Below are 18,901 nucleotides of genomic sequence, written 5' to 3'. Positions count from 1 at the left end.
CTTTGTTGTCTTTTCCTAGCACTACCTCACACACATGCGGTGGGAGGGGGGTGTCATTTCATGTGTGGCGAGGTGGCAATGGGAATGAATAAAGGCAGACAGTATGAATTATGTACATGTGTGTATATGTATATGTCTGTGTATTTATATATATGTATACGTTGAAATGTAAAGGTATGTATATGTTCGTGTGTGGACGTGTATATATATATATACATGTGTATGTGGGTGGGTTGGGCCATTCTTTCATCTGTTTCCTTGCACTACCTCGCTAACGCGAAATCCTCCCCTCTCGTTTTTTTTTTAATTTTCCAAAAGAAGGAACAGAGAAGGGGGCCAGGTGAGGGTATTCCCTCAAAGGCCCAGTCCTCTGTTCTTAACGCTACCTCGCTATCGCAGGAAATGGTGAATAGTATGAAAAAAAAAAAAAATGTGATAGACATATTAATTGCTAAATTCATAGTCATATGACATGTCTCTTGTGAAAGTTACCCATAAATAAGACATAGCCATGAAGTAATGGTTTCAGAACAGAAACTGAGATGTGCACTGAAATTGTTAATTTTTACATACTGCATTTAGAATTATAGAGCTCATCTAACTTTCATGAGCAAGTTTAGGGGTTTTTAATGTTTGCTGTTGTTAATCAGAAGTTTCATTTATTCATTACAGCAATTGTCCACAAGGCTTCCTGCCATACACAAAGTTTTCCTTATGACATCTAAATGAGTCAAGTACTAAAAATTTCAGTTCCATTGTTAAGTGTCTTATGTTGAACTTTTTACATGGTAATTACAGTATTCTTGATATCAAAATTTGTATTTTTTAATGTTTTCTGAAATGTAAAAGCTTCATGAATATCATATTTGGCTTTTTTTTATAGATTTAGTGAAAACTTGAAATACTCTACTGTAAGTATTTTAGCAGAGTATGTATTATCTTCAATTCCATTTTGTTTACCTTGAATTAAAAGTACAAGAAATTTTTGCAAAATACTTAAATGACTTTTATACAGTTACATTCTGTGTAGAGTAGCTTTTCAGTTTGTTCTTTTTACAACTGCCATAAGTAATGCGTAGTTCAATGTATTGATGGGTTGTCTCACTGGGAAAAATATTGCAGTTCTTGTTTATATAGAATATGTGTGTATATATATATAGATAATATATTTCTTTTGCAGAACACTTCCAACAAATTGGAACTTGCACTGGATGAAGATTCTATTTTCTACAAACTTGGCAGTTCGGGACTCATCTCTTTCTCTGACTTTATCTTTTTGCTTACAGTCTTATCAAGTGAGTTACAGATTTTTTCAGGAAGAAATCTTTGGAATTTTGCACTTATGCTTTGAATACCTACATTATATAACCGTAAAATTTGGCACTCAAACTAGTTGATACAAACCAGCCCTGATACAAAAAAGATCTAGTCTTAAGGAAATCAAGTCTCAAAAAATATGAATAGTGTATTGCATGTTTGTCACCACCTTTGGGCATAAGGTTTCTCTTCAGTTTGTTTTCACCTTATATACAGAGAGATTCAAGAATCTTATGATTACTCTACCCCTTGTGCAGTATCATGCATGATATTTTCTGTTTCAAAACTTTGCACGTGAAAATAAGATCAAGTTTTGTTAGTGTATCTAGCCTCTAACTCTAGGAAGAATACTGACAAGTAATTTCGTAAACACAATTTGGGAATTTGTATCAACAAGGTTCTCTGATCTCTTGTTCATCCACTTATCCCTACTTGTACTCTTTGTAGTTAAAATAACTTATATGGAGCCTTTCCATCTACAGCTATCATCCTGATTATTCCCTCATGATTTCAGTTTCATATGTTTTCTCCTCTGCACTCTGTCCTGTGAGCTAAAGATCCATTTCTTGGAAATATACTGGCTAGGACCTTGTCTAGCCTCATATTTGGTGAGGATGCAGGAGCTTACTTTCACCTTTTGCAAGTGACTCTCTGTTGCTCAGCTATCAGGTTCTGCCTTCAACCTCTGAGCAGCTGCCACCAGGTTGATGTCACCAACCTGCTTCTCAATAACCACTGAAAGCATGCATGTTTCTCAAGGCTGATAGATATAATGGCTCATGCCAAAATACACACACACACACACACACACACACACACACACACAAACAGCCCACCATGAATGGATAGAGTTCATACATATTTTTTGTATTCCCTACCTTTGTTTAAATAGGCCTGTGCTTTCCAATACAGTGAAGTATCTTTTATCTGAAATGCTTGGGGAAAGCCATTTCAGATAGAAAAAATTCCAATTATTATAGTTTTTCTGAATAGATATTAAATGAGAAATTGGCATGCCTTTGTTTATGCAAGGGTTAACCTATGCAAAGTCCTTTCACAAAGAGAGAATGCATATAGCAAAACACTAAACACAGAAAAATGGCTTGTGTGCAGCAGCTTTATGGTCAGCAGTGGTGGATTTTTGCATTATTTTCATGTTATATAGCTTTTGACATCAAATGCCATCCTTTACTTGCTTGAAATGGTTCTGGATCAGCTACATTGCCTACTTTACATAAGTACTTGTAAAGCTTCAGAGCTTTAGACCTGAGCTGAAGGTTATTAAGGCTGCTGCTCTTCTTTTTCTCACATTCTGTGTATAACATGGAAGAACATTATCTGGGATAGAGGAAAAAATGGTTATGATCAAAGATATAGTATTCCCAACAATATTATATGGATGCAAGGCATTGGCTATGGATAAGGATGTATGGAGGAATGTCGATGTGTTAGAAATGAAATGTTTGAGGACAATGTGTGGTTTGATCGCATAAGTAATGAAAGGGTAAGACTGAATTGTAGCAATAAAAAGAGAATGGTTGAGAGAGAGCCGAAGAATGTGTAGTGAAGTTGTTTGGACGTATGGAGAGAATGAGTTGATAAAGAGGATATATGTGTCAGGAGTGGAGGAACAAGGAGACGAAATTGGAGATGGAAGAATGGAGTGAAAAAGATTTTGAGCAATCAGAGCCTGAACATGTAGGAGGGTGAAAGAAAGGTATGCACGGGATAGAGTGAATTTGAACAATGTAGTATATTGTGGTTAATGTGCTCTCAGTGGACTGAACCAGGGCAAGTGAAGCATTTGGGGTAAACCATAGAAAGGTCTCGGAGCCTGCTGGTTTTGGATAGGGAGCTGTAGTAGCAATGCAGTATACATAACAGCTAGAGAATGGATGTGAGCAGATGTGGCCTTTCTTCATCTGTTCCTGGCACTATCTCACTAACACGGGAAACTGTGATCAAATATTTAATAAAGAAATTGATGTCTGGTGATGATAGGCTATACTATATCTTGATATTCATATTGTACTACTTTCTAATTGTGAAAAACTAGGATGAAGTGAGGACTACTCTTAAGTGCTTTTACTTATGGGTTTGAGTAATTTCCTGTCAAAATATATCCATACTGGTATCTTGGTGTCTTATTCTACAAGATAGCCAGGTTAACTGAAAAATATTTTCTTTTTTATTGCAGCCTCTCGTCGTCACTTTGAAATAGCATTTCGTATGTTTGACTTGAATGGTGATGGAGATGTGGATTATGAGGAATTTGATAAAGTGGCAACACTGATTCGCAATCAGACCAGCATTGGTGCACGCCATCGAGATCATGCTAATACAGGAAATACATTCAAAGTTAGTACTGAGAAAATTGTATTTTCTGGAATCATGTTCTAAGTAGACATGCAAACACATTGTTTATTTTCCTAAGCATGTAAATGTGCTGTAAATTACATTTAATGAAGCCTTATTTGGTTGATATCTCATTAATAAGATTTCTCATTTAGTTGATATCTTATTAATAAGATTTAGTGTTATATCAATTGTGATTATCAAATTTAATTCATCGGAAAACGTTTGCATGACTAGATTAACATACAGCATTAGATTGATATACTCTCTTTTACTTTCAGGGTGTAAACTCTGCTCTGAGTACCTACTTCTTCGGCTACACATTAAAAGAAAAACTGACAATAGAAAAATTTTTGTCATTTCAGCAGCAACTACAACAAGAAATTCTTAGTTTAGAGGTGAGTAAGCCACATTTCATGTTTCCAAATACATGCATGCAATGTATGATAGGAAAAAGTTGGGTATGTTTCAAATTACGGAAGGTGCAATAGTTGTGAGAGTGATGTTGTGGGTATACCGGAAATTGAATGCCAACTGATGTGATGTAATGCATGTTCATCATGTAAAGAGTTAATGTGAAAGCATGTTGTGGTAGCAAGAAGCTTGATTGGAAGACCTAACCAGGATGAAATGATATGGTTTTGATATTTAGGGAGGACAACCAAAGAAGGGCTGACTGAAAGGGTCTGTGTATAAGAAATAGAGGTAGCAAGGGGGAGAGGGAGACCAAAAATGAGATGGAAGGCCCTTAACATTCAGGAGGGTGGGAGACATCTATGGGATAAATTGAACTAGATCACTTTGATGCATTGGGAGCATCATATTGTCATTGGGCTGAAAAGACGTAAATTAGTCAGAGTAAAGTATTAGTTGAGTTTGTGAGGTTTGGCTGTTGGGGTTAGGCTCTGGTGTATGTACATTGCAAGAAATATTGTAGAATTGACATATAGCATGGATTATGAGTAGACTTCTCCTGAGTAAGCCCCACTTCCCATACATTCAACTGACTAGAGGGCATGACTTGGGCTCTTTGCTCGTAGTTGTATGGTGTTTTTGTGGAGATTGTAATGCATTATTACAATGTAATAATGTGGGTTGCATTACCACCATATAGCTATGTGAATTAGATGCACTTTGCTAGGTGGATGCCACCTTTCATTAGCAAGCCATTTCTTATTGTAATAATCACCTATTGTTGTTCTTGTTTTTTAACCTAATTTTGTTTCATGTCTACATTATTTTACTTATTTTTTCATGTTCACTGTGTAAAGAAGTACCATATACTGCTGCCATAGAATTGGATGTCTGTATAATATTGGGTCTTAGATGGGGTCTGGAGCAGTCCTCCGTTTGTACGATGCTAAAAGTATATCAATCTGTCTATATCTGTGACTCCTTTTCTAACTGGAACTCCCTCAGTGGGGTGGCCACAGCAATAGAGTCTCGCATAACTTGTGAACTCCAGTATTTCACTTTAAAAGATTTGCTTTGAATTCTGTTTTCTAGGAACAAATCTCTCGTTTATTACAAGAGAGCCTGTACAGTGTAGTTAACAACATTGTGTACATCCTTTTTACAAGTTTAGAATAATTACAGTTAACAACTTGGGAAACAAGCTGTTAGGAATGATTGTAAGAATAACTACTTTAAACTGTGATGTTTGCTACGGTAAAGATTCATTCTGATGTTGCCAGGCTGAGCGTCAGAACTCAGTTAAGTGCTAAATTTATGCTTAGGGTGTAATGCATTGTGTGTCACTCAAAACATCCATGTATGTAGAATATGATCAGCATGAGTTAATCATTGTCATTTGAACTGACATTCTCAAAGCTTCTCCTTGCACTTTTTTCATATTTTTTCAAGCACCCTCTGTATTCAGTTGTTTTTACAATGTTTAACACTACTTACTACATAAGTCTGAAAATTCTCAAAGTACACATATTAGCATGTTTCTATCTTCATTTGTCGTTGTAAATGTATAAATCTGCATATGTGTTTTCATTTACGGGTGATATTCTGTGTAGTTGTGGTAGATTTAGGGGTAGACAGTTTACATTCCTTATTATTACAACATCTGGCATCTAGGGTTCCAAATTGGAGCATTTTTGAGGATAATTTTATGTTTTTTTATCTGCATTCTCAATTGAATATGCAGCAGCTTCCAAAGTGTTGTCTCCATATTTGTCTCTTCATTCTCTGTTATCAAACTCTTCATTTCCCTTTTCTGTTATTCTTTGGTCCTACACTTTTACCTTTTCCCTCTTCAAGCATTTGTACTCTACTCATCTTTTAAATATCATCCTCTTGTTTTGTTATCTTTTCTCATATCCCTCATTTTTCATTTTCACTGTTTTCAAAGTCCTCTTATTCAGTGATGTTATCCTTTTATCTATTGTACGTTCTGTTTTGTTATTCTTTGGTCTGCATATTATTTTATTCTTGCTCCATATTGCATTTCTTTTATTCCAGATGTTAAACATTCTAGATATATTCGAGAGCTTGTCTTTGTTTTTATATAAAGTGAAAAGTAAGAAACACTTTTATAAGTGTGGATGTCTAAATTTCATAGTAATATTCTGGACTTTGGTTTGAGGATGTGTATAAATGTATCCATTCCATTAAACTGGGAATGGTAAAATGGTAGTAGATACAGCACATAGAATTAACATGTGCAGGTTAATCTTTTTCACATAATTATCATATTTGATGTTAGATTTAGATAGACAGATTTTAACAAAATTAAAAGATTTTTTGCAAAAGATTGTAAATGTGAATGAGTTGATTAATCATTCTTTCATATACTGTTGATCATGTAAATTTTTTCATTCAGTTTCGTCGCAAGGGTCCCAATGAGGAAGGTTTGATATCTGAAGCAGATTTTGCCGAGCTGCTGTTGGCTTATGGTGGTTACCCAACAAACAAGAAAGCAAGAATGCTCAAAAGGGTCAAGAAAGCATTCAGGGTAAAAAAAGAATTCTTTATCTTGACATATAATGTATATGATAGGTACTGTAGTGTACTATTGAAACACTATTTGGCCCCATGATATTTCTAAGTAATGTATGTAGATTATGGGGTTATCAAAAAAGTGCTGCTGTTTTTTCCCATTAGTGGTTTAGTTACAGTCACATTGTAGATGACATCTTTTATGCCGTCTTACACTTGAGTGAACCTTCCCTTGATTAGCTAATAGCATCTCGTATGTTCAAGATGTTAGGCCAAGGCTAGATTAACAACTTTACTTTATAAGAAATCAAAGTTGGTACTACTGCTACAAGAAAATAAAAACTGAATCATCTTATATTAAAGTACTATAAATGACAGCAAGACTTTGTAATGGTTCAACATTGGGTTCTGGCAGCTCGGAAGAGACCAACTTATGAAACACCTTCAATCTCTAGTGTGGAAGGCTGATGAAGGTGTCTGTTTTAAGTTAACATCCACTGTCATGGCAGCTACTTGAAATTGAGAACTAGTATAAGCCTCATTTTAAGTTTTCCAAAAGAAAATTAGATATTGAGGATGCTGTCATTGAAGAGACAGAGAAGATTTAATCAAGGGTATAAGGCATATGTACAAGTTGGAAGAGAGGAGAGTGATTAGTTCCCAATGAAGGCCAGTCTGCGGCAGGGGTGTGTGATGTCCCTGTGGTTGGTTAATTTATTTATGGATAGGATGGTTAGGGAGGTAAATGCGAGAGTTTTGGAGAGAAGGGTGAGTACACAGTCTGTTAGGGATGAGAGGGCCTGGGAAATGAGTCAGTCGTTGTTCACCGATGATACAGCACTGGTGGCTGATTCGAGTGAGAAACTGCAGAGGTTGGTGACTGAGTTTGGAAAAGTGTTTGAAAAGAGAAAGTTGAGAGTAGATGTGATTAAGAACAAGGTTATTAGGTTCAGTAGGATTGAGGGACAAGTTAATTGGGATGTAAGTTTAAATGGAGAAAAATTGGAGGAAGTGAAGTGTTTTAGATATCTGGAAGTGGACTTAGCAGTGAATGGAACCATGGAAGTGGAAGGGGGTCATAGGGTGGGGAAGGGGGCAAAGGTTCTGGAAGCGATGAAGAATGTTTGGAAAGAGAGAATGTTATCTTGGAGAGCAAAAATGGGTGTTTGAAGGAATGGTAATTCCAACAGTATTATACGGTTGCGAGACATGGGCTATAGATACGGTTGTACAGCAGAGGGTGGATGTATTGGAAATGAAATGTTTGAGGAGAATATGTAGTGTGAGGTGGTTTGATCGAGTAAGTAATGAAAGGGTAAGAGAGATGTGTGGTAATAAAAAGAGTATGGTTGAGAGAGCAGAAGAGGGTGTGTTGAAATGGTGTGAACATATGAAAGAATGAGTGAGGAAAGATTGACAAAGAGGATGTATGTGTCAGAGTGAAGGGAGCAAGGAGAAGTGGGAGACCAAATTGGAAGTGGAAGGATGGAGTGACAAAGACTTTGGGTGATCAGAGCCTGAACATACAGGAGGTTGAGGCATGCAAGGAATAGAGTGAATTGGAACGATGTGGTATACCATGGTGGACGTGCTGTCAGTGGACTGAACCAGGGCATTTAGAATGTCTTGGGTAAACCATGGAATGGTTTATGGGGCCTGGATGTGGATAAGAAGCTGTGGTTTTAGTGCATTACACATGACAGCTAGAGATTGAGTGTGAACAAATGTGGCCATTTTTGTTAGTTTTTCTGGGACTACCTCGCTGAAGCTGAAGGTAGCAGTGCTGCTTCCTGTGGGGAAGAGTGGCAAGCAAGTATGAATATGTACATGTATATATATGTATATGTCTGTGTATGTGCATGTTGATATGAATATGTATGTAAATGTGCGGGTATGGGCATTTACATATATATATGTGTAAGTGGCTGGGCCATTCTTTGTCTGTTTCATGGCACTTCCTCATTGATGCAGGAGACAGGATCAAGTATAATAAAATGATAAATAGAATGTGAATATATATTTTCATTATGATATTTGATTGCCATCTGCCACATCAGCAAGTAGCACCAGGAAATGGACAAAAAATGGCCTACCCTCTCATATACTCATATATATACTTAAGCGCTCATACACATACATAGACATACATATCAATATATACACCTTATTTATTTTATTTATTTTGCTTTGTCACTCTCTCCCGCGTTAGCGAGGTAGCACAAGGAAACAGATGAAAGAATGGCCCAACTCACCCACATACACATGTATATACATACACGTCCACACACGCAAATATACGTACCTGTACATCTCAACGTATACATATATATACACACACAGACATATACATATATACCCACGTACATAATTCATACTGTCTGCCTTTATTCATTCCCATCGCCACCTCGCCACACATGAAATAACAACCCCCTCCCCCCTCATGTGTGTGAGGTAGTGCTAGGAAAAGACAACAAAGGCCACATTAGTTCACACTCAGTCTCTAGCTGTCATGTAATAATGCACCGAAAGCACAGCTCCCTTTCCACATCCAGGCCCCACAGAACTTTCCATGGTTTACCCCAGATGCTTCAAATGCCCTGGTTCAATCCATTGACAGCACATCGACCCCGGTATACCACATCATTCCAATTCACTCTATTCCTTGCACGCCTTTCACCCTCCTGTATGTTCAGGCCCCGATCACTCAAAATCTCTTTCACTCCATCTTCCACCTCCAATTTGGTCTCCCACTTCTCCTTGTTCACTCCACCTCTGATACATATATCCTATACATACATATGCATACACTTACACAGACATATACATATATCCACATGTACATATTCATATAAGCACATATACATACATATATACACATGTACATATTCCTACTTGCTTGCTCTTTTGTTAGGAATTTCTTCCTGAGAATTCCACAAGAAAATACTAGACACTTTTTATTCTCATGATATACAGAGAACCCAGTGTTCATTTTTATTAACTTTATTGTTTGGGTTTAAACAGCCAGGAAATGGCTTTTATATGTTATATTAAATGTGTGTCAGCTATCAAAATTCAGTATATTGTACACCTGATTTTAGTCATTAAATTCTTTCTATTTACCGATAAGGTATTCTGTAGCATGAAAGGAAAAGTAACATTTCAGATCATACACTGAAAACCGTTTTCTCTGCTTAGGGTGAAACTTCTCAAGGAATCAGCCGTGATGACTACTTGAAGTTCTTCCACTTTCTGAATAACATCAATGATGTAGATACAGCCCTGACTTTCTACCACATTGCTGGAGCTTCTATTGATCAGGGTAGGTACTTGAATTGATGTTTTCATTTGATTATGTATGTACACCCTTTTCTCACTTTCTATGGACTCTATCTTTTAGAGCTTATTTTTCTCAGCATATATTTCTGCTGTCATTATAAAAAATTCTTCCTTTTATTTGGGTTGGATCTGGTGTATGCAGCCTCTTTAATTACTTATACATATTTTCAGCACATCCTCATGTCATGTGTTAAAAAAGTTAAGACGTGAACTTCTACAATTTTACAAGTGCTTTTTACTTTTTCACTTTGTATGCTTAGCTGATGCATCTTGAGATACCATTCATTCCTTTGGCATTATTATCTGATACCGGTATATCTTGAGCCCCAAATGTTTCTGTCACTGCATTTAGCCATCTCATGCAGTGTGCCTCTTCTTGTACCTTTTACTGAACTCATATGTATTTCCTTGTCCTCGCTACATCTGGTAGATGTTCATCGCAGCAACTGACCAGGGAGGTATATTACCAGTAATTACCTGCCTAGGTATTGGGAGGGTTAGTGATGGCTGTATAGTGAACCAGCACTTCTTTGGTTACCAAGTTGCACTTATCTGTAACCCAGGTAGCTGTCTTTCATTCTGCCTCACCCACATATGGACTGCTGGTATTCTGTCCACAAACATATAATCTTTCCTTGTCATACATAACACCTGACAGTACATATTTCACACAACTCATTCTTTGTAACTAGATTTTCCTTTAGTGAATGCTATGTGCTAGGCCTACCTTTTGGCAAAATGGTAGGAGCAGTAGATAGTAGTAGGTAGGAACAATAGCCAGGAGCATTAGGTAAAAAGTAGTAGGATAGAACATTTGGTAGACACATTAGGTGGAAGTAGTCAGAAGGAATATTCGGTAGGAGCCTCTTGAAAACACTGATCTATAATTGTCCTCTGCTAGTGGCCTGTAAAAGGTGAGTACTAAAGCCTAAGAAGCAGCACTGGAGTTCACCAGTTATGGAGAGACTTTTGCCATGGCCATTCCCCTGAGTGAGCTCCCAAAGGGAGTGGACATCGGAGATGTTAGAAAGATCATACCATCCTAAAATACTTTCATCCATGCACGTTTCTGATAAAGTTCATCGTGCCCAAAATGCATTACCATATAGAGGACACAGAACATTTACTCCTCATTTGTCCTGCATGTACCTCACACAGACAGCCTTCAGCTTTCTGAATCAGCAGGATGATGTGAATGATGAACAGTTCTTCATGAGATGCAGTACCAGAGTAACCAAAAGGCATAATAAGCTGGACAAAGAGCTGGTCAGGAAGGATGGAAAGAAGCAGTGGTTTAGTTTAAGAGAGTTCAGTGGTAGGAATTAGATAACTCAAGAGGACAGTTCATGTTGGCTGTTTACTTCATGGCAAAGAAAGTTCAAGAGATGAGGATCATGGATTTAGAACTCTATCCCAGTACTATATGAATAGGTACATACATCCACACAACATCACTACATTCCTTGACCTGTTGTCTCACCTGGTGGTTGTGGAGAGCTTCCTGAATGCTTCTGTAACCCCATGAAAGGGGATCCTGTGGCAGGAGAGAAAGTATGTGTATGTTACCTATTGCATGGTACATGGAGGAGTTTTATTCTCTTGAGGACCATTTCTTTAACTTTCATTACTACTATTCATTTTTTTTTTTTTTTAGATATCTGTATACTGTCACCATTCATAGTCTCAAGGGGGTGGCCTTAGCAATAGAGTCTTCATATCCAATTAACTCCAGTGCTGCTTCATAGCCTTTAGTACCCGACCCTTAAAAGGCCACTGGCAGAGGGCAACTCTAGCGCAGTGTTTGCAAAGGTATGAACCTAATGTTCATACTTAATACTTGTAACCTAATGCTCCTTGCCTAATGTTCCTACCAACTACTTCAACCTAATGTTTGTACCCAGTGCTCCAGCCTAAATCCTTCTACCTACTGCACTTATCTATTGCTCCCACCATTTTGTCAAAAGGCAGGGCTAGCACATAGTGCTCAAGAAAATCTAGTGTTAAGGAGAATGAGCTGTGTGAGTTAAATCAAGACAAGGAGGGATTGTATATTTGTAGACAGAATGCCAGTAGTCCAAATGTAGGTGAGGAAAAAAGATGAAACAGCTACCAGGATTAGAGGAATGTGACTTGACAACCAATTAAGTGCTGGGTAACTACACAGTAGTCATTAACTCTCCCGTTACTCAATCAGGTAGTACTGTACTGGTAATACAGCTCGCTAATCGTTGGCTACCTCTCAAGTACTACCACCACTTTGTTGATAACAGTACAAAATAAGTAATTTCTCACATTCTGTCTTAAGTGTTTCATGCTATAAACTTTTTTTGATATTTACTTACCGATGTCAAAGAACTGATCACTTGCTGCATTATGTTTGATTTTATTCAAGAAACTTGAAAATAGCTCTCCAAATGAGTGCAGTATTTGTCAGGTGCATGCAAAAACTTTCAGTATTTTGACTATCTTGAGGTTGAAGTGTTCTTAAGATCAGACTTTATTGTATCAATGGATTCTGAAGACAAGTCATTTGCTCTGAAGGGTAATTAACACTACAAAGTTTCTTTGTCATGTGCATGAATCATTAAACCATGAACAATTCATATTCTCCAGCATGTTTTGAAAGTTGATATAATGTTTATGTAATCAAGATGGTGGTTACTGAACCATGAACAGTGTATCCCTGTTTTTAAGCAAATTTTATGTTCTGATGTGAAAGGTTTATGTGATTCAGATGAAAGTCATCCAATACCTTGAGCTCAGAAAAAGAGGGCTTTTGTGATCTTATGTATATTTTTCAACTCTTAAAAATGCCATATGCATCAAGTGAAAATAGCTGACAGTAGATGGTATAGTCCTTCAGGTGTATTTAAAGATATATGCTGTCACTTTTCAGCAACCCTGAAGCATGTAGCAAAAACTGTTGCACATGTAGAGCTGTCAGACCATGTTGTGGATGTTGTCTTCACACTCTTTGATGATAACAGTAAGTTCAAGTTCTTTGTTGATTTTAGTAAATTTTTCATTCTGCAGACATATACATAAGTCAGAGTTAAAATATTTTGCTTTAGACTACCCTCAGTGATTAAAGTGGTACTGTGATTTTACATTTACATACAATATATTGCCTTTACAAAACGTTATGCTGTAAACAATCATTTCAAGATGCTAAAGTTACAGCGCATGTATCCATACTCTTTTATGTGACACCCCTCTACTCCTTTCTACTCCCTCACTTCAGTTAAGTGGCTTCCCATAGTCTATCTTGTTGCGTTCATTCTACACTTGACCTGCCCATTTCGAGACTTTCATTTTTATATTGTAATCAGTTATTTGTCTTTAGTTTTTTATACATGGGGTATACACGGTAATCTAAAGATGAAGGGAAATATGTTTTTCATAAATGATAAGGATGATGTCGCACAAGACACAATGTATTTCTGGTTTAAAAAGAAAATTGTTATTTAATATGTCCCTTTGTTGATCACTCTTTGACTCTGCTTTGTTTTCTGCTTAACTATCATCTTAAAAGATTTTTGTCCATGCATCAAAGGATTGACACTCACTGCACATCTTACATCTTTATTATTTACATTGTCTCTTCTATTTCAGCCCATATCACATTACCTGTAAGGCTTGATGTTGTTTTCTAGGAATTATCCTTAGCAAATGGTTAAGTGCATTTTTTTCTTTTTACCCAAAATATTCCCAAATTTTATGGCAGAGGTTCCTTCGATTTTGATGGTGCACAGTTATTAATTCTCATTACTACAACTCTTGAGAATGTTCCCTGAATTAATCCAGTTTTCATTCAGGTTAATTTCAAGAATATTGATATGAAAACAGTGCTAAGTGAATCCTTCCTTTTATTGTCTTTCCGTTTTTATAGAAAGCAAAGATCTTTTTTTGGAACTTAAGTAAATGATTAGTAACATTCAAAATTGTCCAGAGGGTAAAAGCTTTTCATTGGTTTGTGTAATGCCAAACCTAACCAGTAAACTTCCCTTTAGGAGTACTAGCATACAAATTGGCAGCCATCTACTTCCATGCCAATGTCAAGTTTCAGAGTACCAAGCACTCTTTAGTTTCTTGTCATTCCTGTGTTTGGTAAATATGGCATGCTGCATACACTCTTCTTAAATGGAGTTGGAAGGGGATCCACCTTCTCCAAAAGAGCTTGGTTCACTTATTCTCCTCAAAGGTTATATACTTGCCACCTTGTTGGTATCCATTATGATCAAGACAGTGTTGAGGGAATGTGAATATTGACAAAAACTTAAAAGCATTACCCTACTCTCCAGTTTGTCTTTATTATAGCTTTAGATTACCTTCCCTTCTCCTTATCTTGAGAAATGAAACATAACTGATGCTGTTGACTGTAACTGGAGATTTGATGCAGGTTTGGGTTCTTAGAGAGTCTTTTAGCATTATGTGCATTATGGTTAATTATATATTCTCCTTTGCTTTAGTTTATATATCCAGATAGCCATTTCCAATTATATTTTTTTAGCTAGAGCCTTTCATGAGTACTAAGAGGAATCACATTGCCATTTCCAATTATATTTTTTTAGCTAGAGCCTTTCATGAGCACTAAGAGGAATCACATTTCACTCCCCAGTCACCTTACTTGGGAGGAAATATCTGTATCATAAGACAGATTTTTTTCCCGTTCCTCATATTTTATTGTTTCCCATTCTTTCATAGTCTCCCTTTCCATGGTTCTCTCCTTCAACTTTCCCCATTTTCTGTAATTTTATAGACAACCCTCATTCATTTTACACATTGTCCTTTATAGTGTACTTAATTCAGTTTCTTGTTTGGTAAACCATATAACATTAACATATTTAATTTATTGTTGTTAGGTCTCTGCTCCAAGGTACGGAAACAAAGCCAGAATAACTGAAGAAAAATGATTGTTAAACCTTGTTTAAAGTGGAAATAGATGTATAATACAAAGTTAAGAAGAACTTGTCAAATGTAATATATACAGTCCTAGTTGGTCAAAATTTCCTGTCTAGTTAGGGATGGATAACAGATCTCATATTTAGATATTGATTTCCATGTATAGATTTTATATTCTCTAATTTTTTTCAACAGATGATGGTCAGCTCAGTAATCGTGAGTTTGTTGCTGTCATGAAAAACAGATTGCAGCGTGGCTTAGAGAAACCCAAAGATACAGGATTTGTAAAGCTTATTGTTTCCATGTTTAAGTGTGCCGGAGAGACCAAGCCAGTTCTTCTGGATATATGAGGAAAGGTTCGTGTGCAAGATGCAGAGTCAAAAGAAGCAGAGTGGAAGAGACACTGTGAGGGGTGTAATTGCAGAGGCAAAAGTAGAGACAATGGAGAAAATTCTGTGGGAGGAAATCAAGCAGAAAAAAAAGATTAGAAACTATTTTACTGATGTAAAGTGCAATGTCGAAGGCAGAAATTTGATATTCTAACATCCAACTTAAAAGCAAGGAAACAAATAATATGTGCAGTTTGTTGATGTGGTGGACCTGTTGGTAACGCAGCATTCAGCTTGCTTTTAAGATTATTGAAATATGATTATATGTTATAATCAAGCAAAAGTAAAGTTAAACAGAGGAAGATATATATATATATATATATTATATATATATATATATATATATATATATATATATATATATATATATATATATATATCTTTCTTTTTCTTTTAAACTATTCGCCATTTCCCGCGTTAGCGAGGTAGCGTTAGGAACAGAGGACTGGGCCTTTTTTGGAATATCCTCACCTGGCCCTCTTCTCTGTTCCTTCTTTTGGAAAATTAAAAAAAAAAAACGAGAGGGGAGGATTTCCAGCCCCCCGCTCCCTTCCCTTTTAGTCGCCTTCTACGACACGCAGGGAATACGTGGGAAGTATTCTTTCTCCCCTATCCCCAGGGAAAATATATTATATTATATATATATATATATATATATATATATATATATATATATATATATATATATATATATATATCTACGACACGCAGGGAATACGTGGGAAGTATTCTTTCTCCCCTATCCCCAGGGATAAAAGGGGAGGGAGCGGGGGGCTGGAAATCCTCCCCTTTTTTTTTTTTTTTTTTTTTTTTTTTTTTTTTTCCAAGAGAAGGAACAGAAAAGGGGGCCAGGTGAGGATATTCCCTCAGAGGCCCAGTCCTCTATTCTTAACGCTACCTCGCTAACACGGGAAATGGCGAATAGTATGAAAAAGAAAGATATATATTTCATTATTATTATTTTGCTTTGTCGCTGTCTCCCGCGTTTGCGAGGTAGCGCAAGGAAACAGACGAAAGAAATGGCCCAACCCACCCCCATACACATGTATATACATACACGTCCCCACACGCAAATATACATACCCATACATCTCAATGTACACATATATATACACACACACAGACATATATACACATGCACACAATTCACACTGTCTGCCTTTATTCATTCCCATCGCCTCCTCGCCACACTTGGAATAACATCCCCCTCCCCCCTCACATGTGCGAGGTAGCGCTAGGAAAAGACAACAAAGGCCCCTATATATATATATATATATATATATATATAGAGAGAGAGAGAGAGAGAGAGAGAGATGCTCTGTGGAAGGTATTAAGAATATATGGTGTGGGAGGCAAGTTGTTAGAAGCAGTGAAAAGTTTTTATCGAGGATGTAAGGCATGTGTACGTGTAGGAAGAGAGGAAAGTGATTGGCTTCTCAGTGAATGTAGGTTTGCGGCAGGGGTGTGTGATGTCTCCATGGTTGTTTAATTTGTTTATGGATGGGGTTGTTAGGGAGGTGAATGCAAGAGTTTTGGAAAGAGGGGCAAGTATGAAGTCTGTTGTGGATGAGAGAGCTTGGGAAGTGAGTCAGTTGTTGTTCGCTGATGATACAGCGCTGGTGGCTGATTCATGTGAGAAACTGCAGAAGCTGGTGACTGAGTTTGGTAAAGTGTGTGAAAGAAGAAAGTTAAGAGTAAATGTGAATAAGAGCAAGGTTATTAGGTACAGTAGGGTTGAGGGTAAAGTCAATTGGGAGGTGAGTTTGAATGGAGAAAAACTGGAGGAAGTGAAGTGTTTTAGATATCTGGGAGTGGATCTGGCAGCGGATGGAACCATGGAAGCGGAAGTGGATCATAGGGTGGGGGAGGGGGCGAAAATTCTGGGAGCCTTGAAGAATGTGTGGAAGTCGAGAACATTATCTCGGAAAGCAAAAATGGGTATGTTTGAAGGAATAGTGGTTCCAACAATGTTGTATGGTTGCGAGGCGTGGGCTATGGATAGAGTTGTGCGCAGGAGGATGGATGTGCTGGAAATGAGATGTTTGAGGACAATGTGTGGTGTGAGGTGGTTTGATCAGTAAGTAACGTAAGGGTGAGAGAGATGTGTGGAAATAAAAAGAGCGTGGTTGAGAGAGCAGAAGAGGGTGTTTTGAAATGGTTTGGGCACATGGAGAGAATGAGTGAGGAAAGATTGACCAAGAGGATATATGTGTCGGAGGTGGAGGGAACAAGGAGAAGAGGGAGACCAAATTGGAGGTGGAAAGATGGAGTGAAAAAGATTTTGTGTGATCGGGGCCTGAACATGCAGGAGGGTGAAAGGAGGGCAAGGAATAGAGTGAATTGGAGCGATGTGGTATACCGGGGTTGACGTGCTGTCAGTGGATTGAATCAAGGCATGTGAAGCGTCTGGGGTAAACCATGGAAAGCTGTGTAGGTATGTGTATTTGTGTGTGTGGACGTGTGTATATGCATGTGTATGGGGGGGGGTTGGGCCATTTCTTTCGTCTGTTTCCTTGCGCTACCTCGCAAACGCGGGAGACAGCGACAAAGTATAAAAAAAAAATATATATATGTATATATATATATATATATATATATATATATATATATATATATATATATTTCTTTTTCTTTTAAACTATTCGAATTTCCCGCGTTAGCGAGGTAGCGTTAAGAACAGAGGACTGGGCCTCCTTTGGAACATCCCACCCGGCCCCCCTCTCAGCTCCCTCCTTTGGAAAATTAAAAAAAAAAGATATATATATATATATATATTATATATATATATATATATATATATATATATATATATATATATATAATATATATATATATATATATGGAATTCATAAATGAGAAATACACTGAAGTATAATGTTGACAAGCATTTTGTAGTAAAAGGATAGCGAGAGAAAAATCTTTTAAAGGTCTTTCTTCTGTATAGACCTTTGTGGAGTATGCATGCTGGTTATTTTCTTAGATACTGACGTGTAGAAGAATGTGTATATTACAACTTGACAGTTGTGGCATGATGTAAGCTAAATATATTAATGTTACTTCTTTGGTTGATCAGCCCATCAGCCAGTTTTTTATCACAATGATTGTTTTTATGGCCTTTTACGACAATGTAACCATGAACTTCCTTTTGTTTATCCTACAATTTATTTATTCCTCTGGATGAATGTATTCAAACCTGCATATCAAACAGTGTTGTGTTTAAACTGTAAAGTTTATGATTTAAATGAATGGTTTACTTTAGATTGGTTTTTCTTACAGGGTTATTCAGTCATATAATAGAGTTGGATAGAAAAGCACTACCATTTAAGAATAAAATGATTTTCCCAATTTCTTTTAGTATTTTTTTTTCTGTTCCATATTCACACTAGAAATCACTTTATGGTATGGTATATGATTTCAAACATATCAGTGTCATTCAAGAATTGCTGATAGCTTCTTTTATTATTTTATTTATTATTATACTTAACTGCTGTTTCCTGCGTCAGCGAGGTAGCGCAAAGAAACAGACAAAGAATGGCTGAACCACTCATATACACATGTATATACAAAAATGCCCATACATGCACATATACATATCAACATATACGTACACAGACACACACATATACACATGTATATATTCATACATGCTGCCTTCA

The 18,901-nt window shown here is 36.9% G+C and overlaps 1 protein-coding gene across 4 annotated transcripts in view; it reads left to right on the top strand.

The window, feature by feature from the left end:
• Positions 1 to 18,595, top strand: part of LOC139754798 (calcium uptake protein 1 homolog, mitochondrial-like) — an 81,325-nt gene extending 62,730 nt beyond the window's left edge. For all 4 annotated transcript variants that reach the window (XM_071672623.1, XM_071672620.1, XM_071672624.1 and 1 more), the window contains 7 exons: positions 1,181 to 1,295; positions 3,515 to 3,675; positions 3,954 to 4,070; positions 6,503 to 6,634; positions 9,814 to 9,937; positions 12,851 to 12,940; positions 15,052 to 18,595. In XM_071672623.1, coding sequence (XP_071528724.1) covers positions 1,181 to 1,295; positions 3,515 to 3,675; positions 3,954 to 4,070; positions 6,503 to 6,634; positions 9,814 to 9,937; positions 12,851 to 12,940; positions 15,052 to 15,206 — 894 coding nt within the window. In that variant the 3' untranslated portion in view covers positions 15,207 to 18,595. The remainder of the gene's footprint in view (positions 1 to 1,180; positions 1,296 to 3,514; positions 3,676 to 3,953; positions 4,071 to 6,502; positions 6,635 to 9,813; positions 9,938 to 12,850; positions 12,941 to 15,051) is intronic.
• Positions 18,596 to 18,901: the final 306 nt, after the last annotated feature.

This window comes from Panulirus ornatus, chromosome 17 (assembly GCF_036320965.1).
Source record: "Panulirus ornatus isolate Po-2019 chromosome 17, ASM3632096v1, whole genome shotgun sequence".
Lineage (NCBI taxonomy): Eukaryota > Metazoa > Arthropoda > Malacostraca > Decapoda > Palinuridae > Panulirus > Panulirus ornatus.
Note: the sequence above shows the minus strand (reverse complement) of the source record. Positions and strands in the feature narration are given on the sequence as shown.